Source organism: Rhopilema esculentum, chromosome 16 (genome assembly GCF_057945365.1).
Source record: "Rhopilema esculentum isolate cy_ngs chromosome 16, ASM5794536v1, whole genome shotgun sequence".
Taxonomy (NCBI): domain Eukaryota; kingdom Metazoa; phylum Cnidaria; class Scyphozoa; order Rhizostomeae; family Rhizostomatidae; genus Rhopilema; species Rhopilema esculentum.
In genome coordinates, this window is record NC_142830.1 from 1,701,796 (window position 1) to 1,726,365 (window position 24,570).

The 24,570-nt window shown below is 35.7% G+C and overlaps 2 protein-coding genes and 1 long non-coding RNA gene across 3 annotated transcripts; 1 reads left to right on the forward strand and 2 right to left on the reverse strand.

Annotated features, from left to right (window-relative positions):
• Positions 1 to 615: 615 nt before the first annotated feature.
• Positions 616 to 15,662, reverse strand: LOC135682543 (transcriptional repressor NF-X1). The gene is made up of 26 exons (XM_065197477.2): positions 14,576 to 15,662; positions 14,253 to 14,330; positions 13,969 to 14,019; positions 13,586 to 13,646; positions 12,898 to 12,969; positions 12,514 to 12,617; positions 12,173 to 12,208; positions 11,236 to 11,280; positions 10,686 to 10,752; positions 10,331 to 10,545; positions 9,821 to 9,918; positions 9,493 to 9,520; positions 9,085 to 9,164; positions 8,554 to 8,662; positions 7,958 to 8,077; positions 7,375 to 7,454; positions 6,711 to 6,815; positions 5,947 to 6,075; positions 5,387 to 5,466; positions 5,103 to 5,198; positions 4,611 to 4,652; positions 4,038 to 4,127; positions 3,379 to 3,445; positions 2,735 to 2,880; positions 1,544 to 1,654; positions 616 to 754 (listed from the first exon to the last, which is right to left on the reverse strand). Exons 1-26 carry the CDS (start codon positions 15,525 to 15,527, stop codon positions 679 to 681), a joined length of 3,138 nt encoding a protein of 1,045 aa, XP_065053549.2. The 5' UTR covers positions 15,528 to 15,662; the 3' UTR covers positions 616 to 678.
• Positions 10,541 to 15,273, forward strand: LOC148958203 (uncharacterized). Its single transcript, XR_016144701.1, has 2 exons — positions 10,541 to 11,116; positions 11,816 to 15,273. It is a non-coding gene; the product is annotated as an uncharacterized LOC148958203 (long non-coding RNA).
• A 444-nt stretch (positions 15,663 to 16,106) lies between the features above and the next one.
• LOC135682547 (uncharacterized) lies at positions 16,107 to 24,442 on the reverse strand. Its single transcript, XM_065197483.2, has 4 exons — positions 23,338 to 24,442; positions 22,360 to 23,141; positions 21,296 to 22,137; positions 16,107 to 20,625 (listed from the first exon to the last, which is right to left on the reverse strand). The coding sequence occupies exons 1-4, from the start codon at positions 23,397 to 23,399 to the stop codon at positions 20,356 to 20,358; spliced, it is 1,956 nt and encodes a 651-aa protein (XP_065053555.2). The 5' UTR covers positions 23,400 to 24,442; the 3' UTR covers positions 16,107 to 20,355.
• Positions 24,443 to 24,570: the final 128 nt, after the last annotated feature.

Below are 24,570 nucleotides of genomic sequence, written 5' to 3' on the forward strand. Positions count from 1 at the left end.
TTAATTTTGAGATCGAGAGGGCCTAGAGCCACGTATTAGATGTTTTTGCAAGAAAAAATGGTCGAATAAATAAACTTTTGAATAAAATAGCCAAATCATAACAACAAAGCAATTTCATTTCACGAATGAAACAATTTTCATCAGGTTTGAGAAAGATTTCATCTATTAGTTCTAGATTTTATCTAGTGGATGCCTATTTTGATATTATCAAACGGAGAAAACGTTATTTGAAAATTTCTTCTGATTGTTTTCAGAAAGCAAAACAAAAGCCAAACAGCCCTCCAGCTAATGTAAACTCATACAATATATATATCAAAAGTTCCGAAAAACCTTTGACAGTAATGGAAATTGTTACTGCATAGCGGGAAATTTAATTTCGGATAACGTTTTATGATATTGATCTGGTCTCGTGCTGGTACCGCTGAAGAATTTAAAGTACGTTGTTTTGTATTCCGAATTCCAGCATAAAGGATAGCAAAAACAATTTAGGTTTTCAAACACACGAAAAACTGTAAAAGGTCGCGCTCGCCCTTAAGTGTCTGTGGATCTCGGAGAGAATCATATGACAATTAGAACATTAAAATTAATGTCAGCATAAACAAGAAAAATGCTTGCTGAAAAACGTTTTGTAACAACATTGGTAAACAACAAGAGCCTATCAAACTAATACAAAGTTGCTCAAGGTAGATCGTCATCAAAATAATCGATTGAAAATGTTTCTTTCGTCTTGAGATCGTCATTTTTCTTTGGGATCCTGTTGAGCAAGAAAAAAAAATCAGTCAAAGAGTGAAAGTTTAAAAGACAGAAACGGTCTAGCAATTGATAGCCTTTCTGAATTTTGGAAGATCATTTGAAGATAAGAAGTAAAATGAGGTCAAATCAAATTCGATTTGAGCCAGTATAGGAAAAAGGGCGAACATTTGGTACAAATAAAGAGGAAAAAACTGACGGCACTGGCAGTTCAAAGCCGTGAAATTGCCGATATAAAATCGAAAGTGCAGCAATATTTCTGCAGTTATTAATTTAGCCCTTGAATACTTATGTGTCAGATGACAGAAATAGATAGTTTAGGAAACTGAAAAGACATTCCCTTTCTGTGGCATCGTATTCTCCGTAATATGCGGGATTCGTAACTGAAACGTTGGATCAATTTCATCATGGTTAAAAAACTACTGCAGGATTAGTAACAAAATGTGAAAAGTTGAAAGGAGTTAGTCAAGAAAATGGAGCTTTCCATTCGAGCGTTCTGAGTAAAGCTTTTGCGTTTTATTCTCTCAAAAATCAACAGTCTCCTAAAACAACATCTGTTTTAAAATGTTTACGAAATTGAATAATTTATTGTGAGATGAATCGTAGTATTAAAGTTATATTGCAAGAATTGCCGTCCTTGTGAAAGAAGCATTTACTTTGAGTACACAAATCGTCTTCTTCGCTCAAACCAGCATTTACCTATAGGTTCAGCTCTAGAGAGTACCTTAATAAGCAATTTCTTGACGTTTCTATGGTCTTGACATTCTCAAGGAAAAGTGCAGGATGAACTCACCCCTGAAAATTCAATGGCTTTTCAGCAAAATTCAGAACAGGGCTGGGCATCGGCTTATTCACCCTGCGCTCAACAACAGTTGATAACTTTGGATTTATCAAAGAAGACTCTCTGCGAATAGAAAATTTATCAGCTAGATCGAAACCTGCAGCAATGGGTTCGCAGAAATTTGAAAAAAACGTCAATCTGAAGAAACTACATGCAAAACAAGATAAGAAGAAGTGTTTCAAATTTCAGAGCATCGATAAAATAACAAATTCTAATTGAAGATTGAGGGATAACAGTCAGGCCAACTTGTGGCCGTGAGTACAAGACAACATACAATGCAAAAGATAGGACATCCTTGTGGCGTAGGCTTGTTGAAAAGACGACTGCAAGTGATATTTGTAATGAGGTCACCACAAGAGAACACTCACCAGATTTCCCTTGCAATAGAACACTCACAATTTAGAGTAAATTTTAATTTCGCAGTGGTGGTAGTAAAAACGGCGCAACCAACAAACGCTACAGTGAACTGTCAAGCAAAGTCCTTAAACTCTCAAAATTAAAAAAAACATTTTTCATTATTTTTCAAATTGAGCAGTATAAATTAAAAAGACATTAAAAATATTCATCGATGTGAAGAAAGAACTCAATTCTATCCAAGTCTAGGCAAAGTTTTTTCTCCTATCAAATCAGTTGAATTTGGTTTTGATTCTAAAATTTACGATCCAAGCCCACAGTGACCTTCTTTAGTACTCTTGGTGCTTTTTAGTAAGAACATATCAGACTTTTTTAACAGATTTAACTGATACTCTTCATCTAGGGATATCTTTCGTGTTCTTTTAGGTTGTATTACCCAATTTCCAGAATTCTGAAAATTGTCTTGCTTTCTCTCCATCCCAACTTTGTTTTCGGGGGGATAGAAAAAAGATCTCAAGAGGTGCAGATTGTAATTCAATATGCATATCGCATAAGTTATTCTCACAAAGCCACATGCATTATAATTTTGCAGCACGTTGCTTGCGCTGATTAATTCCTCTTGGCCCTACAAGGATCATAACAAAATACAACGGCATCCACGACCTCGCAACCCACTTGCGCTTCTACATATCCTGCAACCTTCCCCCACTGCTGCTACACTATCCAGCAATTCCATTTTCAACAATCCTTCCCAGAACAACCAAAGTCATTCTTGCTTGATATAAATACCTTGTAGCAGTGAGTACTGTATTCCGTTTAGGCTCTTGATCATAGCTGGCTGTCCTGCAATTGTAGAGTCCTGCTAACTCGTGAATAAGTTTTCTTTGACTGTTGTTCATTGGCGGGAATGAGTGGCTAATTTGTGAAAGAGAGCTCTACAAGGCAACAGCGATTTTGCTTTAAGGAATCTCAAATTGGTACAAAATGCTTTATAATAGCCATTCTAATCATGAAGCAATTGAAAAATACAATATGACCCTAACAACATGTCCCAGGGTTGCAGTAAAATAAAAATCGATAAGGCTTATAAAAGAAAAACAAAATATGACATCTCACGCTCTGCATATTGATTTAATAAAAAAACATTGTTTATTGCGAAAGAAGTTGTGTTATATATAACAGGGAAATTTAAAACGTCGATAATGCCACAGCATGGTACTAAATACACTCAAGACAGAACCTATCGACTGCTGAAAAATTTTCAACTTTTTCAAAGACCACCTGCACGCAATCGAGAGCAATCGAGAACATGGAAACAAGCTTTGTGACAATACAAGACAATACCAGTTCATTGTTGTAGCTGTTGAGATCCAAAAAATATTTTCTTGCTTGAAGCATATTGAACTACTAAGAAATTGGTTAGGGAAGCCTACCTTTTTCAATTTCTGTATGAGACTCTCAATAACTTCTTCAATAGTCTTAACAAGTGGCAGCTGGGCTCTGGAAAACAGTAATGGACAATGAAATAGGATTTTGACAAGTACTAAAGAAAACACTGTACACTGAACGAATATTTCATTAAAAAAATTTTTTCTGAAATAATTAATATGTGTGGCATTGTCACATGGACAATGCCATACATATATGGATGAATCGTGTGTCTTTCTTTCTGTAACCAGCGTAATTAAAGTGAATCCTTGCATTTAAGAAACAAATCTTTTTGATGTGGCCTGTCGGTATAAAAATAAACTTGATTTTTTTCTGTTTTACCTCGCCTGGCAAAAACTGAAACATCTTGTGAGTGATTTCCAAAATTCGCGGTCTAAAATTTGCGTACATGTCTTTTTAACAAGTGGGAAATTTTTTGTTTGACCACGTGAAGAATTTTACAGGCAAAGATATAGGGAGCTGGAAAAATACAATAAAAAGGTCTTTCAAAAAAAGTTAAAAAATCTTTTTTGTGTATTCTTGTATTGAAAATTGCACGACATCAAGCTGTTTATTACATTGGAACTTTGTTATCTCAAACAAATTGGTGTTTTGAAAATTCGAGAAAACGATAATCGACTGTGGTAGAAATAACAAGACTTACTTTGCATCTTCTCGTAGAGAATAAGAAAACTGTATTGACGGGAAATGATTTGCTTCTGGATTATCAATGCCAAAAGCATCAGCAAGCACTCTGTGAATAAAAACATAAAACCACAGATATAAAACAAGGGGATAGATTATAAGATAAAAAACTACTCGATGAAAACAAGTCTCGATCAAAAAAAATTGAATCTCGATATTCTCGACAAAAAAATTTGCAATATATTCAGTAAGCATTTAGGACTCTGTTCTACCTTGATCTTCTATAATCTTAACTTTATTTAAGAAAGAGACTTATTTGCTACATCTTTTTTTGTAATGATTGTTTTTTGCTACATCAATTTCAAAACGAAAATGAGGTTAATGATGGCATCGAGACAGAAAAATCTTGCAATAGATGCCACCACAAAAGTTGGAGCCACTGCCAAGAACCTGTAAAAAAGGCCTTTTGTTGCCTTTGGGCACAAGGAGAGGCTTATTTATTAAACGAGATGTTGCAATATAGGTATATTTTTTTGGACATCTACACATGCCTTGCGAATAGGTACAGGCAAGAAGCTACAGCTGGGCCTACCTTTGTCTTTCCTGCAATGAACATTCTTCATCACAGTCTAGCCTACGATCAAAGCAAATAGATAAATTCCACCTTTACAACAAATACTCCCGGCTACCAAAAGATGCTACCGAATATACACAGATACTACCGAAAAATTGACATTCATTGAGTCTAGTATCGCTTTTTATAGTATATTTTCTTTTCCTGAAAACTTGAAAACATTTTTTTCCAAGTCCATTCAAGAATATTGTGCAATTTGAAGTAAGATTTGGATAACAGCACTTTCCAGTGGTATGGGAATTTTCTTATACTTAGCGATTAACAATACAATTTTCTGAAGTGACCATAGCCAAGATCACATGGTCCATAAGCAAAATTATTATCAAAAGCATGTTATGTTTAGAAGAAGGCCTTATAAGACCGCGATGCATAGATGATTGACTCAGCAATTTGTGAACATTGCAGAGAGATCATCGAGAATTTTTTTGATAATATGATTGGAAAACTCACCCTCTACGTTTTTCTGCAAGCATTAAGCCACTAAGATCCACTGACTCCCCAGATCTTAGATTCCTCAGTTTGTCTCCTAAGGCACCAGAAGCAAACCTACAAAATAAACATTTTTTAGTCACTTCCTTTCATTACATCCCTGAAAAATTCATGATCGCAAGCACATTTGTATTCAATGTAACCAAATGTCATGGCACTTATTGAACACAAACAGATGAAATACAACTGCGAACATAACTTTCAAAAAGGCTAGAAAATAATGACAATAGGTCTGTACAGCATACCTGTGATATTGCGACGTTGCATTTCCCGCCAAACATAACACTTTCTCAGACTTCCGTTCACATTTGCATTTAACTGTTATCTATAAAAATAATTGCGATTACACATAAAGACATATTGAACCAAACATCTCATTGTAACGAGCGACTGTAATTAAATAAATGCTAAGTTTTATTTAAATATGAATGAATATTTTCTTTATTGTCAAAAAACTTTTAAATTTATGTACCTGGTCTGAAACAAGATATTTTGGATCCAAGGTTTTAAGAAATCAAAGCATTTAGGCCCTGAAATTTATTACATCAGTCCAGTCAAAAGTCCAACTTGTGTAAATCAAGCGATCATTAGTCTTTTCAATTACAATTCCTTTGAAAAATGACAAGAAATTACTTCATTTAAATGTTACCAAGAATTAGATCTACTGAGAGAGCAGTCCACAGAAGAATCCAGTACTGAAGTGCATTTCTGGTACAAACATACATCCCTCTCAATATAACTATTTTGATACAACAGCCAATAAATAAATATGCACGTAGCTGCTTATGACACAACATTAATATACCTGGCTCTTGCAAGGCCCCTCAGGACAGTCCTCTCCAACATGGCAAGGTGATCCACAAGGATGCGGGCAGTCTCTTCTGCTTGTTGCACAAGGCTGACGACAACGCTCGTTATCAGTAAGACAATCACCCTATCATTGGTAAAAAGCGGCAATCAGAGAAAGCATCAGACAGGTACGTTTTGAAGAACTGATATTTTTTTCATTTGCAACCAAACAGAGCTTCGGGATATAAGAAATTGTCTTTTAATCATTAAAAGAACACTAACTATTCAGGGACCACGGAGGCGGGGGGGGGGGGGGGGGGGGGCTACGGGGCTTTACTCCCTCCCCCCCCCCAATAATTTACAAATGTACGTAAAATCATACAAAAATCGCCCTGCTCTTCGTTTTTAGCATGTTTAGCCCTTCCCCGAAAACGTTTCAACCCACTTAATGTGTAACATGGTCCGCGGTCCTTGCTCTTTCTGCCTTAAAGCTATAGCCCTGTTTCGCTTTTTACATACAGTCATACCAGAACCATCAACAAAATTTACTCGGTTACAATGACGTTTCTTCTGGTTCTTCAATGATATTTGATATAATAACTTTGGTTTAGGATGGAGCTTTTCCTACTTAAAAAGATTCCAACCCTTTTGATTGGTATTTACTAATAAAATGCTTCATTACCTTTGGTTTACGTAAATTACACCAAAAATGTAGATATATGTAGAAAAATATCCGATATGTATTAAATCTGTAATCAATCAGAAAATCGAATCACTTACCGAATGGCATAATTTCTGGCATTTGTGAGACTTGCAGGGCAGCTCCTTCTCACAGGGCTTGCCACAGGATACGTTGGCTATATGGCAAGGTACATTTCTTCGCAACTGAATTGAAAGAAGTGTAAATGGTCAGAAAATGCCAAATGAAAAAAAGTATGGAAATGCCTTCACAAAAGATGAATTTTCACTGCTCGATACAAGAAGAACACTGAAGAAACATCTTCAATACGTCATAATCTGAAAACGGCACGAAATGGCGGAAACGTAACACACTGAAGAACAAAGAGGAAAAATGTCACATTTGCTTGGTTCTTTTGTTTTTTACCAGTTAGTGACCGCTAGCTTCTCTGTCTACAAAAGTCAATGAGAGGTCTAAACCAATCAAATGAGTCTTTCTTCCTCTCACATTGCTTTCGATCCCTCTCACGTTGCTTTGGATCCATATTTGGATATAAATTTTCTCTTTACTATCGGTCATTATCCGAAGTTAACACTCTGAAGAGGGTCGGACGAAAAGTTCTTCAATAAGCTATGTTTACACTATTTCGTGCCATCTTCAAATTTCACAGTAACAAAATCTACTTGGACTTCTTCATCTATGCGAATATTCATCTGATTAGAATTAATTTACATGTATCTAGGAGCTGCGAAGAAAATACTTTACCTCACGATTACACATGCACATTTTCTGGGTAAGAATTACACAGGGTGGACATCTTTCTTCACTATGGCACTGGTGCTGAGCTGCAAAAGGACGGTATAAAATTTTATGAGATTACCAAAGGGACAGAGTGACTTGCTGTTTAATGAGATAAAGCATGTTATTCAGTTGACAGCATGCAATATCTCTATTATTCCTGGAATTAAAGACGATATTTTGAAAGTGTAATTTTTTTAGATGACGCAGTCTATGAGTGAGGTTAGGACCTGAACCGCAACGGAACTAAACGGGTTGACCTTAAAGAATGTTCCTAAACTGGCACAGATATAAGATCCGCACTGGAGTGGGTCCAGCAGGGCAAGGGCAAACAGGAACCCTATCTATGCTCGTTTTGGCACGGATTCATTGGGATCTGAGAACGGGTTCTTAAACTTGAGTAACTTGAAATGGATGTCAGATTTACTTTTATATCTACGGATTTACTGAACATTAAGATTGAGACAATAATGGAGCCACGACCCATAGTTCTATTAATCCTGTCGTTGAAAACAAATAAAAATGAGAGAATCACAAAAAGTCTACATACGTTGATGCTGGCAAGGGTGCGGTCTGCTGCAAGGCATTTGGCAGTTAGGCAGTGGTGCTCCACAGGGGATTGGTGGGTACTGCACTGTTTCTCCGCAGTAACAGGTGCGTTCTTCAAAACCTTTAAAAACATTTTACAAGATCAATCATTATATAATGATAGGAAATAAAGACAATGAAAAATCATTGCACTATTTTACGGTTATAAAAAACAGAATTAAGATCCGCAGGGTGAATAAAACCAATTTATTATATCGTGACTCTCAATTCGATGCTTCAGACGAAATCGTTTCGAAGATCCTTTCATGTAAAACGGGAGGCCCTCCTAATCTTTAAGTCATATGAATATCGCAATTAATGTCGCCTTTGTTTCAAACACTATCGCTAGAATGAATGAGGCAATGAATGATATTCTAATAAGCAAACAAACTGCACTTTAATTTGTATCCTAAATCACATCAAACTCTATTGATTTCTGACCTTTCATAATCTTCTCAAGATAACAAACTTTTAACAATGCAAAGTTTATGTGCCTCTCAAAAATCAAAACTATCTACGATGCTTTCAACAATAAATTTTATTTATTAGTAAACATACTTGTCTGCCAGCATCGAGGACAGTTTCCAATGTGGCATGGCTCATCGCATTTATGAAGCCCACATGACAACTTTCGGCCACAAATCAGTTGACAGTTGTGTTCCTTGTCCTGATAAAACAAAAGCTAATTAGCAATATCTAGAAAATTAAGGTATGAAGGTATTAATGTGCAAGCATGAAGATTTTTCAAAGCAGCACCAGGGGTAAAAAACTTGTAGTCTTTTCACCAGATTTGTTCTCGAGAAGGCTCCTAATGTTGAGGAAATAGCAACATTGGTTGCTGAAATATAAATTTCCCCATAAGTGAAGATCCACATCGAAAGTTCCATAAAACATTAAATTTCGTAAGCGATTTCTGAAGCAACTTTGTCTTCCGAGACAAGACGTATTGTCAGAAGAACAGTCTTTCTTGAATACCAATAAAACACAATTTGACCAGTCATTTAACGTTCAAAAATCTTGTAACAAAGACAATCGAAAAAAATGCCCGATTCGCAAATAAACTAAAACTTTTGAAGGACTTTAACTCACAACGCAGCACTTTTGATTGCATCTGTGTCGGCCACATCTACGTTTCTTGTTGCACCTTCTTTCACACAATATGTCTTTTTCTTAAACAATTAAAGATAAAATTAGATAATGGTTAACCAGAACTCGCACTAACTACTTGCTTCTTTATTGTTGCTATCTCTATGTCCCATACAATACCGAGTAACGCCCCTGGTGTTTGAAAAATCCATCACGATAGTTTCATCCTGCAAAAAAGGTTATTCTTCATGATGTAATCTACTGAACTTAAAGAAATGATACCTATCTGAAATTAAATTGAACAAAAGCCAGATGAGAATTTGTCAAATAAACAAAGTAATATCTTGAGTAAAACTGACAACAAGTCCTGGCAATAAGTGAGAAGCAACTGGAATTACAAATTCTAACTACCTGGATTGATGTCTTTGCACGGTATTTCCTAGAACATGAAAACAACTATATAAATCTTTCGTTGTGCAAAATTTCAATACCACAAGCAAGCGGCACAAGTGAATTATCTTAACTACAGTACCTTGTGTTATCTTGCCACTTTTTTGAGCCATTTGAAAATATGGAAACAACTATCACAAAAGCTGAATTAAAATAAATGGGCTTTTAAGAGCTTATACAACGAAAAGCTCAGTTTATTGCATAAATGACAACGAACGGGTAACAAAAACCAGCCCAATGACCAAAACTTCTAACACTGTTTGAAGACTCTTTAAAGGCAAGGAAATACCGTTTGTGTACTGTTACATCGACAGAGCAGTTTTGATTCTCCATCGCATGGCTGACAAGGACCAACATGACATATCTGTTTGCAGTGATGAGGCTCATCTAGAGAAAAAAAGGTTTTTAGTATCTAAAAATACCTGAAGACGAATAAATTTGCAAAGTTAGATAAAATAGGCATAGGCAGACCTCTAGGAAAAGTTCGGAAAAGATAAGAAAGCTTGTAAATGGGTTAATTGGCTAGCTACTTTAATGCTTTATCAATAATGAGCAGCTGTTAAGATTCAGCTATCTAAATAAGAAAAACTATGCGGAAGAAACTTTATAGAGAGATGTGGTTAAAAAGCTATCAGTCGAGATAGTTGTCACGTTACAACTGAACGCAACTGTATTTACAAAAACATCACGATGCTGAAAAGAAAGATACAAAGACCAAGAGGAATATAAAAGTCGCAGAAAAGGCCTAGCTGCTGCCAGTGGGAAGCAAAATATGCATGTATTAGCAATGCTTACTTACCGGGTGAGCCACATTGGAGCTTTTTCCCACAAAAGTTCTTACAGCAAGGTATAGGATCAAGACACGATTCCCTCATCTCATCTGGCTGCAAGAGATCTGTTATTCGAGTCTGCTTACATGGGCAAAATTCAACGTTTTTTGGCAGAAAGATGCACGAATCACACGATCCAGGATGGCAAATTTGTGAACAAGAATGGTTGCCACAATCGAGCGTTCTGCAACACAGAAGAATACTTTAAAAATGATGCTGGAATCAATAATTCTTTTGCGCCAATTCTCAAGAATCTCAAGCTCTTGAAAAAATAAATTGGAAGCTCTTTTACTCAAGGAAACACAATTTTAAAATCTTTATTACCTTGAACAAGTGTTCTTGCAAGAGTACTTTGTCTTCCCTGTCTTGTCAGTCATCGTACCACTTTTATCTACAATGCATTAATGGTCGGAAAATTGCTCAAATTTCATGATATATATACAGAGAAATATAGAATCATTCTAAATCACGTTTATACTTCTTATAGACTGATGTCTCTGAGACACAACTGTAGTTGTATAAATCTAAGACAAACTCAAAATGCTAAAAGTTATGCATTTTTCATTTTGCAAGACTTATCTTCGCCTTCCTTACCCTAGAACAATGTTGATAGTTTCGGCTAATTTTCCAACCCCTCCATCATTTTGTAGTGAACCAACATATTCTCAAAGGAGAGACAGGGATGGCTGAATCGACTGAATTGACAGTAAATTTCCAAGATCTTTCTAACTGATTCTTACTTCTAAACTCACAAGGTAGGTCATTTTCTTATTCCTCATCAAAGTAATTTTTCCTGAAGATTGGGTTCAACAGCAAAATTGGAAGGAAACTTTTTAACTGCCGAATGCTTAAAAATTAAACAGATTTATCATACCTCCCCCGCATTTTCGTTGTCTGTTTTCTTGGCCACAATAGCAATCTGAAATGAACAGAGATATTAAGAAACGGAACAGTGTAAAAAAAATAATGTGAGATATGTATAAATAAAAGACTTCCAGCGATTTTGGAAATTAAGAAATGCGTGCAATTTTTAAACAAATCAAAGAACTTTCAGGAAAACTTTTTCAATTTTTCAGAGTTTTACCAGTGGAGTTTCTTCATGGTTTTTTTCAATTCGAAAAGAAAGAAAATTTTTTGGGGCGGTACATGACACATGTAGACTTGCTCAGAGAAAAACAGATTGGGTGGATTTGTATTGGTTAATATAATAACATGTCTTAAATAAAGGGACTTGTAATAATGATAATATAATCAATGGCCTAGTTAATTAGCTAATTTTTACAACCTATGTCAATGTGATATGTAGTGTTCAATACTACTGACTGGATGTTGACAAAGACAAAAGCATATTATTCAAAATTACTAAAACTCTTTTGGTATATATTCATGAATGAAGAGTCCTGAATTATATGGATTTCAAAAATTTAGATTCCTACATATCTTTTAATTTCCAGGAAACAAATATTATTGATTCAATATGGCTTCTTTTGAGCACAATATAAAGATGGTGGTAACTTATAAAATTGGAGTGATGACATGCCAAAGAAATAACCCACATTTGTGAAGTTTCTTGGAGTTGTAACAATGTACTAGTAAAATTTCTCAATCACACAAGAACCTGGCCATTACAAGTACATTCCTTATAAACTTGCTTTTATTTAAAAAAGTTTGTGTAACAATATGGCTTAAATAAAATAGCTTTCCAGTGAAGAGCAGTTGAATAGCATCAAAAATCCTTAATAGAGGGTTTTTCAGGAAGTCATGTTGACATGTACTAGGATTGACTAGGGTTGTGTCAAGGATTGACTTACATTGTTCTTCAGTTACTTCACACATACTGCAAGGACCTGTAAGAAGAAGCTATCAGTCAAAAAAAGTATTAATTTAGGCCATAAATGCAAAGCATTTATTACATACTTAACAAAGTCATTCTTATTTTTCAAGACAATTTCAGCAAAAATCGTTGAAGAATAACCAATTAATGGGATGTGTGGTGAATCAAAACTTATTATCTTATGGGAACCAAAATGATAAGAAATTCTAAGTCTTTATCTGATGAACTTGATGAAGAAATAATGAACTTTTCAAGAAAAATTAAGCAAAGAAGATTTGTGGTGGCATTGCTGTTGGCATTGCTGGTTGGATGGCATACCTTCATGGCATTGCTGGAGGCATCTGTGTATTCCACAATTTAGAGTTTTGTTGCAAATATTCTTGCAGTTCAAAGTCACTGATTGGCCACAACGCATTTTTGTTCTGCAATGAATAGCAATTAATGTTGAAAGTGGATATTGGATGCTAATATACTTTTTGTTATTCGATATGAAAATAAAGACATTAAAAAAATGAAAATTGCATTATCCTGTAGACACTCTCTTTGAATACCTAATTCAAGCAGCAACAATTAAAAATTTAGAAAATGAAGGACATTTAAGTTTTTTGATGTTATAATATTTTCAAACCTAATACACATAAAGTAATCTTTTATGAATCATAAGCAATCATTATTATTCACATAATAGATAATAAGGCTCACTTGGTCTTTCCACAAGGGCATTCTTTAGGCACCATAACGGGGCATGAAGGACATGGTCCTGGGTGGCATAGCCTATAAAGAGATTTCAAGTACAAATAAATTAATTCAGATTTAGTGTGTCCACACCACTGGATAGGTATATGTTTGCATATGGGTGAATCATTTTTTAACAACATTTAATTGGAGTGGTTGCAACAAACAACTTGAAAACAGTACAATGAAAGTTGGGCAATTCCTAAAACATAAGAAGGGCATAACACTCAAATTACTTGACTGCTGTGATTTCAAGATCATGGCAAAACAAAAATGAGGGGATTTAATTAGCAAAATTTTTATCAACAATTCCTGCTAGCATTAAAAATTCATAAAACTGTCTCCAAACTTTAGAACAGTGATTTTCTTCAAAAACACTTCTTCAAAATTATTTCTAGATATCTGCCTAATCTTGTGCCTTTTATAGCTTCCCTGTGTTGTAGAATAATACTGTAGTCTATATGTGGCTACATGTGAGAAGCATTTTTGGTTTGCCTGAAAAAATTTGTATGAACCTTATTGGTTTTTTTAAGTTACTTAACTTTCAATGTAGATATATTCACTAAAATAAACTTGCTACCTATTTGCACATGAAAGCTGTAAATAACCAAAATTTTATACTTGATACATTATGTACAGCAGTGACATGACTTACTCATTGCAAAGGTGTTTACATGGAGGAGAAGTCCTTTGCTTCTTACAAACTTCCCCACAACCTAGAGAAAGAATGAGTGTTGATCAAACAGGAAATGCTGTTTCTGCTGAAAAAAGAAAATTTGAAAACATTCAAGTTCTGCACTGAAATATTGCTATATTTGGGTGTCCACACAACTTTCATGACTATGGACAATAATTTTAGAAAAACTAGTTTTAGGGAGTATATATGGAATGCATCAACTTTTTCTGCTATCCTTTAGATCTGAAGTATCAAAAAAGACAGTTTTAATCAAAAATAAAGAGAATGTCCTATGAATTCACAAAAAAAAATTAGAAAACTATCATACAAATTATCAAATAATTTATTCTTCATACACTTACTGTGGGGAATAATACCATGCCTAGGATTCCACTCAGGACTTTTTAGTTTACCTTGAAGAAACAGAAAAAGTGATGAAAATGAATTTTGAGAGTATATAATATTCATAAATACATCACAAATAAATGACTTCAAGTGTTAAACAGGAACTGAGAAAACTGCAAACAAGCTTCACTGAGAACAGAAAACATATATTGGATTAGACATTAGATGCGTCTAGAGGGAGGAACAAGTTTATCCTTATCTTAAACAGAATCTCAGGTCAATGGTAAGATGTTATACATACCACAGAAGCAAATATAGTTTGTTGGCATCTTCTCTGTTACATTTTGGCATCCTGGGCACCTCCATCCATTGACCTCCCCTTAAATTTGACAGATGGATAAATTATGATAAAATTGAAAACATAAGAAGATGGTAATGCCAGTCCTTTTGATAAAAAACTACTAGTCATTGTTTTAAGCAAACATTTTCAATAAGTTTTTTCACTGAAAATTTACTATCAAAAAATCTGCTTGTTTTGATTAAGAAGTTTCTAAACGTAAAAAGCCTGGGTACAACTTGCTTTATATTTACTAGAAATTGAAGTAAACTTAAACTTTATGTTACCTGCAGATGTAGCTACACTTGACTTGACCCACTGCTTGATACAATTCAGATGAAATATGTGATAACAGTTCTGACAGCACCAGCTGGGTTGAGAGGATCTTAAATATTCACAGCAAACCATGCATTCGTAACTTTCCTCAACAAGCTGTTCTATTAAGACACGGGCTTGCTCAGAATCTATTGGTTTTCTTGACCATTTGTTGGCCTTTTTTAGCTTATCATTACCTCTTCTTTGGTATGATGCAGCAGATCCATTTCTTTCCCTTGAAAGATTCACTGATTGTTGTCCTTCTCTATATGATGAGTGAATGTTATCTTTTTTCAGTCTCACATATTTACCATCTACAATATTTCCTTTCACAGGTTCAACATCGACAACACTTTTTGTTCCATTGGCTTGGCCTGCATGTCTAGCATTATCATTTTGTTTCTTCATTTTATCAAATTTCTCATCTTTAAACTCTGCATATTCCTGATTCTCAAAATGCCTTCCTTCTGTTCTACGTCTCTGGTCTCCTCTCTCTGCCTCTTGAACACCCCACTCAGACACGCCTCTCCATTCCTTAGATACCCCTCTTCTTGATTTGTCCCCTCTTTGTCGGCCCCTTCCACGTGCTGTTGTGTTCATGTTTACAGCACCTGTCCCTTTGCTGTGATTTGTGACTCCATATTTGTCAGCAAATTTATTGTAGTACCCAGAGTCACTTTGCCCCTGTAAATCGGTTTCATTATCAGAAAATTCTCTATCCCGCCTAGGTCTACCGTCATAACGAATATCTGTTCGTCCCCTGCCTCTCCTATTTTGTTGCCTGCCACTCTGCCAGGTAGCTCTGTTTCTCACTGACCTGCCTCTGCTGTTGGTTCGGTTATTTCCAGAGTCATATGTATGCGATAAAATCGACCAGTTAAATGATGGTCTATCTGATGGAGGTCCGCCTGATTCTTCAGCCATTTAAACCTGAAGCTGTTTGCCTAATTTTTTGTAATTACCAAGCAAGACTGTTCCTTTTGAAAACGAACCTCTAAATAAAAAATACACATTTATTGCACCACCATCACCTACCACATCCCTCGGTTCCCTGTCTTTCGAAAAAAGCACAGGGAATCAAGATAAAATATCTGAAATTTTTTTCTCAAAAAAGACTGGATCGAACAAGCGATCGAATCTCTCCATTTTGAGACCTCTCGAGTCTAAAGCTTTAGGCTGGCGTTTGTTAAAATGGTGCACACACAGTGTTGCCCTTTAAATTGTGCATTAATCATTAAATTCTTAAATATTCTAAGAGACAACAGGCCTAGGAAAATAAGTGAACAGTGGATTCTCCGTTACATGGGCTTAATATCACGGCAAAAATGTTTAACGTCACTTACGAAAGCTGCAAGTTTTTGGGTCAATGGTTACTTTGAATTTTGCTTTGAAAAAGTAAATTGAACTAAAACCAATATGATTGCACTCTAGTCTCATACAACAAGACGAGGTCTCAAGATGGAAGCTGCCAAGTGGATTCAACGCTGGGCTGGAGAAGCTCGATCCAGTCTTTTCTTGGGATCAGTGGTACGGATTGCTTTAAAGGACGGAGGCTGGTATTCTCCACCCAGGGTGCAAATTCTATTATACAAAATACGTAAGGTGATTGTAAATATATTATCAAAATCTGATATAAATATGTTTTACAAATCATATCGACGTTATATCTTGTAACTACTAACATATACTAGGCGTTTAACGTCTTTTATTTACATATCTTTATCATTTAGTTTTGTTTTGCATACAAATACGTTCGTTTTTTCATTTCTGTATGGCCAATCTTCACTTACAAATCGTGATCTGAAATTTCAGATGTAAAAGGTATCATCTTTGTTTGCAAATATATCAGATCTACACTTTGTTTGCAAACAAACGAATATATAAGGTCTAAGTGTGAACAAAATGCTCAGCAACATTTCCCGCCAAATGTGAGCAGCAAAGCCTAGTCTGGCAAATGGCTGTTCTGAAAAATACCAACAAGATGTCAGTTAAAAGTGTAGACTATTGACTTCTTCCATAAGCTCTCTAAAATGCACCTCAGGTTCTCAGGTGTTTCTGTCGCACCTTCACATTCACACCTCCTAATGAGTACGCATGGTATATCACAAGTGACAAGTCTTGAAGACGTCTATCCCAAACTCAAGCATATTCAAATCACTAACGAATGCTTGTCCTCGAGCCTAGGAAGATCAACCAGAAACTAGTTTTAAAGTCATCTTCGTCGAAAAGCATCCTTCTTTGCTACTGAAATATATTTGTGGCTTAGGATTTAAAAAACTGTTTGATTACATTATATACTACAGTAAAACACCAACCTCTTTTAAAATGCCCTCCCCCCGAAAAGAAGAAAAATAAAGAACGCTTCGGGCATTTGCAAGACGTAATGTTGTGGTTTGTCAAGGTTTTTAAATGCGGCCAACATTCTAGTTTCAAAGAGTTTTGGAAAATTTGTCTCTACGTCACCAGACATTGGTTTTGCGCTGAAAATTGCCATCAGGTGTAGTCTGGCCCGGGTGGCAAAAGGTCGATCACATCTTTCCTTTTTAATGCTAAATTTCAAGGCTTCATTCGAGCTCAACAGGGCGGGGGGGGGGTGGGCTTGGTTAAATATGGGAAAAGTAACCTTTAGCTAATGGTAGTTGCAGACTGTAAATTGCTTCCTTGCAATTTTTGTCAAAATCTGCAAACAAGGCCTTTCAACATACTAACTAGGAGACAATAGTCCCTCCAACCTCAATGACTTCCCGTTGTTTAAAAATTGGCTCTTGTCCTCCTCTTTTTATAATCAAAGGTTTACCCCCGCAGCAAATTTCCCTTCGAAAAAGCAATGCCGGCAAATGGGCTTATCTGATGCCTGACACAGTTCTAAGATTTTAATACTGAATTTGAGAGTTACTATGAAAAAATTATAAAAGCTACTGAAGATGCCAATCCTTTCTATTTATTCAAATAGTTTTGGATAGTTTTTATCGTTACCAGATATGCTGATATTGGGTAGCTTTGTGATGAAATTTTCAGGATGTACGAAACAAGCCTGTGCATTCACCCTGCTGTCGATATTCGGTTTCATGGGTAAATGCACCTATTCTCTGTTGGCTAGGACATATCATACCTTAACCTACTATATCATAGCAAACCACGTTCATTAGACACTACGAACAATCGTGGATACATCCATGTCGTACCCCTGTCTTCTATCTTCAGGCCTTAGTTGCCCCTTACTTTTGTAAAACAGCACAAATTATTTGAATTAGTCGCTCTTTACCATTTTATGCATCACAAATCTTCAAAATAAACATGACAAATGCTTTTGGAAATTCATTGTAAATAGTTTTTGACGCTTACTTTAAATATATAAACTCAGGCGGACAGTACAGAAGAATTGACTGTCTGCAATTTTTATCAGTTTACAGTTCTTTTTCACAAATTGCGCCCTAGCCGCTTCCATTAAATATTTTTTGTCACTTAATCGTATCAGGCGATCATTGATAATGCCTTCGAACGCATTGCATTTATTTGTCAAAAATGATTTTTCTCTGCAATTGGATCCGGCTATTTTGAAACACCTTTCGCATATTGAGAGAATCGCCTGAATCCAAATTGCTGTCAAAATTGCACAGATCATGCAAAGCTGCATTTTAAATTCTGCCAGTATATTGATCAACTGAAAATATACCAATAACTAAAAGTATACAAACTCCACCTACTTTCGTTGGTGTGGTCACACTCTTAACTGAGGGCTTACGGTCTGATAACCACCCTGCAATTAGGATACAAATCAGCCCCTGATCTCTCTCTTTTTACATTCAATGAACCAGCATTAGATCCCATCGAGCATTTCTTTTTTATTTTCTAAAGGACTGATATTATTTTTTACTTTGACAGGTTTGGCATATTGTTTGAATTTAACAGAAAACTTTTCGAAAATATCAGAAAAGAGACTCAAATGATTCAAATAACGGCTAAATCGCTAAATTCTCAAGAATAGGTCTTGGATTTCCCAACATATTTTTCCATCAACAGAGCTCCAGCAAACATTGTGTATTTGAAATGATATGTTGACTGTAAATAGAGCATCTATATGCTGTCAAGATTTTGCATATTTTACACGATAAACTAAGCTAAAGTTTCAAGAAGCCACATAATAATTTGACTAAAACTATATCCTTTCTACCTGTTTCTTGTGAATTGGACAATCTTTTGAAACGAGTCCTTTTATAAACGCCACAAGAGAATCCGTGATTCAGAATTTAGTGATTTCAAACTAACCACACACTTTAAACACTTTACATGTCATAGTACGTGTCACACTTTTAAGAAACCGTTGATGATTCTACTTGAAACCATTTAGATTTAACCATATAGATATACTGGCAGTTGAAAATCATTCATAATGTTAAATTTAAGTTCCTGATTTCCTCTGTAGCTTTGGCTGTGAACATATTGTAAAATCTCTTATCTTCACATAAATTTTATGTAACCTTCGCTTATACGGAAAAAAATGGAACAACGTCAAACATCAGGTCAACTTTTTCCAACCTTCCGGACAATTTAAAAAAGGCTGTAACTTGCAAGCAGTGGTGTAGCCAGGGATTGAAGATTGGAGAGGCAAAGAAGAACATTTTTACTGACCACACCCTTAAGGAATTTTGAAGACGCCCCATTTTGTAAAATAAATTGAAAAAATTATAGGTTTTTTCTAAGTGACAATGTTTGGCTAATCAAACACAATAACATTCATATGTAGCTTTCTATGGCTGGTCTTTTCCATTCTACAACAGGCTATTTCCTTCGCAATTCCTCTCGCATTTATATATTTTGAATCGTGTTGTCAAGGAAGCTCTACACGTAAAAATCAACTTTTCAGAAAATATATGCAAATATCTAGAAATAATTAATAACATTCAAATACTTCAAACTAAGTCCATTTTGCTAGGAGCAAAATCTGGAAAACCTTTCACAAGCATTTCAGTAACTAGTTTTAAGGATTCGAGCATTTTAGTATCTATGTTATCGGGAATGTCTAAAGAGCATGAAGAAAATTGAGTAACATTCCTAAGAGGGACAGACGAGGCTCCCCTGCTAGCGAAGCGAGCAGAAAGCTTTTGCGACCCAGAATATGCATTGCAGTCATTTTCTTGCAATCATTTAAAACATTTCACTTTTCTCTGAAAATATCACACATACCCCCTTGCCCCCTTGCTACGCTACTGCTTGTAAGGTACCTATTTTTCTCAAAATACTTTTTCCAAACCAAACAAAAAGGAAAGAAGGCATTTCTGTAAATATGAAATGCATGTTCTTCAAATTTTTGCGAGGTAATGGCAATATCTACCACATCGCAAGCAGCCTTGGTATATCGATTGGATCAAAGGTAAACCCTGACGCACCGCAGGGTCTATACAACTACTTCAACTGGTCCATTGAATTCGCAAATTTTAAAAGGAGTTACAAAAAAGGTCAAAGTCAACTCCATATGTAAGACAATTATGTTCTTCATAATTTATGCTACATTAACAATCTTATATGGTATTCTAATATAGATTCAATTTTTTTACAATTTCGCTTATAAAACAGTAATCATTTATAGTTTTTCTTAAAATATAGTTTGCTACAGAATGCAAACAAGGACATTCAAGTTTTGTTCAAACATAATTTGCAGTTAGTGCTGTTGCAAAGATATTATTCACGTTCTTGCTTCTATCCAACTATAGTTTCAAAGTAGAGCAAAGCTGATATCGGCTCCATGGCTTTAGTCCCCAACGTAGCTTTCATTGCTATGATTAGCTCCACAATAACAATATATTACTTTTCTTTGATTTCCTGCAAACATTCTGTCCGGTGTCCTGGACCTCTCTTGAAGCATGTCAGGGCTAAACTGATACGATTCCTCAAAGTTAGGAAAATATTCACGACTTCCGTTGACGTCATTTGTTTCCAGGCTACTAGCTTCCAAACACAATTGGACCGAGTTCACTTCCCGCTGCTCAAGAGAAGCAAGCTCTAGAAGGTCGTCTTCATCCTGCAATAAGTATAAGAATCATGAATATTGTTTTCATTTTAAGATCTTTACTTCATTGAGAGCATTACTTTCGACTTATAAGACTTCTACTTAAACTGGCCTAGTTATACAAGGATAGAAAGAGCATTAAATATACATAAATTGCATTCAAAAATATTTAAGAGCGCATTTTACAATGATGTTGGAATGTTGGATTGATGGTTAGAAGTCCATTACCAATAAGATGTATTGTTGGGGAGGCCCTTGAAATTTGTGACATTTCGAAACATGTTCTAATCGTCTGCCGGGTTTTATGAGGGGTTCCAAATTTAGTATAAGTGAAATCTTTCTCCAACTGGAATCAGTGCTGGGTGCAAGACTTCATGTTAGCATTATTTAAAAACAAAGAATATATAGATACAAATTTGTCCTATCAAACATAGGCCAGTGCTAAATAATATCACTGGAGATACCATTTAGTCAGCAATCAAATGGAATTTGTCACATCGAACTTGGGACTGGTTGCCACCTTTAGCCAACATCTTTAAAATCATTAGTGACGACTTATGTATCCCTCTCACTTTATGAGTTAATTATAATCTGAATAATAATGATCTGAAATAATTTGAAATTCATATATTTTGAAAACCGAACATAGAATTCTGTTATAGTATTATTTTTACAGCCATACCTTTTCCTCATCCTGATCCTCATCTCTATTCTGACGATTTTCAAAGAAGCATAACTCTTCCACTTCTACCTCGTCACTATCCAAATCGTCATCAGCTTGGCATTCTCCATCACTGCAAGGTGGCATATTTTCAGAAGACGAATTCTCTGCTAGGAAAACTTCATTTGGTTGTTCATTTACAAGACTGCTTTGCACCAACGGGCTAATACTGCTATCAAGATACCATTGATGTTGTGGCTGTTCTTCTAATATAGGGTTTTCCAATGTCACTTCCTGTGAGTTCAGGTTTTCAACAGACCCATCAATTGCTTCATCGATCAACCCTTCCTGTTCAATGCTTCCAGATTCATATCGTGGTAATGAGTCGTCAGAAGCAATTCCTGCAGATACATCCTCCCTGTTGTCAATTTGTTGCTGAGGCAAATCATCTTCTTGAGATTCATCTTCTGAATCACTTTCAATAGTTATTACCTCATTCGTTTCATCTTCAGAATCGCTGTCAATAGTTACAACTTCGTCAGATTCATCTTCCGAATCGCTGTCAATAACTATAACTTCATCTACTATTGGCTGATCAAAAGCTGCAGCGATGTTGCGTTGGAAATTCGAGAGTGCATTTCTTGTGAATGGATATGTTGAGGGATGATAGTGCAAGTTTAAGACTCCGCTCTGGTTAAGTTGCCCTGGCAGCAAGGAGTTTAGATATGGTACGATTGATTGAAAGTTCTTGAATCTGATGGCCATGCCTTGCTGTGTTGGTATTAGAGCAAAACCTTTTCTTGCGTCCTCTTGGTCTGATTCGTATCCATCGTCACTGTTTTCGTCATCGTTTTCTTCATGGACTATAACGAATAAAGGAAAAAAAATCTTATTCACTATTAAAAAAATAGAAATCGACAGCCAATAAAATTTGCTTAATTCGAGTACCAAAACTCCTAACAAATTGAATGACTGCATGAGAAAATAAGATATAAGGCATACTGTAAGGCATGATAAAATTCTTAAAAATGAATTTCAAATATGAATGATTTTTCAAAGATCATAGGAAAAAGTTATAAACTTACGTTCATGCCTATGGATATGTCCGTCGTTTGCATCATTGTCATCAGCTGATTCCACAATGGGGTCAAAATCAGGCAAAGGCATTGTGCCGTCGTCTCTAAAGAACATCGGGTCATCGATTTCAATATCTGAATCGAGTTCTGGGTAGTCGGAATCCTCATTTTCAAGATTTTCCGTGCTTGTACTGTGACAAGAAGTAGCTGAAGAAATGGAACAGTGGTGACCAGATTTCTCAAGCACACTGTAGGCAGCATCAACCACGCAGGGATGGTTGTCAGTAGCATAAACCAATTCATCTTCACTGTCAGTATCATATCCTGACTGATCTTTGTCACTCTCGAATTCTTGATATTTTCTTATCTGAGAGGAGAATATGTCCTTCTTGCGAGTCTTGGACCTTGGGGCTTTATATTGTCTAGACTTTTTTCTTTTTAGACCCTTTGATCGTCGAGCTGACAATTGCTTTCTTCTTTCTGTCTGCAATGAACTGCATTGCTGGGAGAGTGCAAGACAATCTTCCTCTTGCACCTCATCAGACAAATCATCCTCTTCTAGTTTATCAAAATCCATAGAACTGCATGGCTGTCTGGCAGACATCTCGATCTTTTGCCATAGTTGTCTGCTAAATTCCCGCAGATTTTCCACTTCTTTGGCTATGGGATCGAAATCTTCCTTTTGATCGGTTGCAGTAAAACTAAGAGTTTCATGCTCATCCCGAAAGTAACTGTCAGAATAATCTTCTTCTGAGCTCTCGAATGCAGTCGGATCGTCGTACTGAGAATTCCTGAAAAAAAGCAATTTTCAATTCGATTTGGTAGTATTATAAATTTTCTTACAAAAACTTTGCTTCAGTCAAAGACTTCGGTAAACGTTAGCCTGTATCTGCAAATTTAGAATCGTGCATTATCATACATCTTTTAACTGGCCTAGAACATTTATCAGATTTTTTGATAAATATATTCATTCAAAATCAATCTTACCTCGAGTGAACTTGATTTCTGCTTTCCTCTTCCATTTGATAATGAAAAGAACTGCTTTTCATTGTGAGCTTGTATCTTTGAATATATTTTTAAATCGAATAAAACTCTGTTTAGCTTCGAACAGTTGTAAAAGCTTGAGCAAAGTTCGTTGATTGATTGCTGAACGCCGCTTTTAAACTTGTCGACCTAGTCCGTAATTGTGACGTCAAATTGTCGAATTATCCAATTGTTACGTCAGTTAATAAGACTCGGCTCCTTGGTGAACTTGGCGAATAATAGACTGCTCAATTTATTAGCAATTGTAAAAACATTTTCGATAGGTGTAACAATTTACTATAGTATAAAATTATTCCCATTAAACTAGTTGCATTTTAGGAAAGTTTCATCATATCCTTTTGGCAATAGTCTTTGATACAGTCTAATACACTTGCTCACTTACTTACTTAGCTCGCATATCTACGAATTTATTCCCAAAAATTAATCATACAACTGTAAGCTCTTTTCGCAGATAAAGCTTAAGGGCTATATAATTTCCACAAATAAAAATAAGAGGTAAAATCTAGATCTAGTGTTTCTTCAAGTGGCTTTGAACATTTCTTTGACCTGACTTCTGTAAGATTGTTTTCGCTATGAAGGCGCACTAGAAAGAGGATGATGGGCTCCGAGACGGGTTAGATAGTACGGGGGGGGGGGGGGCAAGGGAAGAGCCAATAGCAAAAAAATTGAAAAAGCTCTATCTGAGAATAGCTACGTGACCTGCACTGGAAAAACCTAAGTAGCAGCATTTATTGGCAAATATATGTTCTCTTGAAATTCTAGTTCTGAACACCGGAAAATTTGAAGATATGTAATTCAAATGGGAAGATAGGGAGAAAACATCTCAATCAGAGAAATTACCTGGCAAACCAGAAGGTTTGCACAACTCAGTTGATATATGGCGATAGTTTTACACTGAAATATTCTTTCAATTTTGCTCAGCCCTTCCTGGTCCGACCCGCTCCAGCATGGTAGGAAATTTTGTAAGTTTGACCCCTGAGTAAAAGAGGTTGCCCGTCCCTGCTAATTCAACAAGTGATATCGAGCAGTGAGATTGGTTCAGAGGAAATAGTTCAGAGACAATGGGGCCAATTTAATTTCTGTTCTTGAAATCAACGCAAAGAAGTTGAACATATACTGGAAAATTACAACCAACTTTAGATTGTCAAAGAGCATCAAACAGATTCGAATTAAGTA

Bases quoted from the DNA above. Each gene is read 5' to 3' on its own strand.
- LOC135682543 (XM_065197477.2), bottom strand. From the start codon at position 15,527: ATGGCTGAAGAATCAGGCGGACCTCCATCAGATAGACCATCATTTAAC. The intron at 14,020-14,252 runs GTATGTATAACA...TGTTTCTTCAAG, and splicing joins AAACTATATTTGCTTCTGTG to GTAAACTAAAAAGTCCTGAG. The intron at 7,455-7,957 runs GTATGTAGACTT...GTCCTTTTGCAG, and splicing joins GCACCCTTGCCAGCATCAAC to CTCAGCACCAGTGCCATAGT.
- LOC135682547 (XM_065197483.2), bottom strand. From the start codon at position 23,399: ATGAAAAGCAGTTCTTTTCATTATCAAATGGAAGAGGAAAGCAGAAAT. The intron at 22,138-22,359 runs GTAAGTTTATAA...TATTCGTTATAG, and splicing joins ACATATCCATAGGCATGAAC to TCCATGAAGAAAACGATGAC. The intron at 20,626-21,295 runs GTATGGCTGTAA...TACTTATTGCAG, and splicing joins AGGATCAGGATGAGGAAAAG to GATGAAGACGACCTTCTAGA.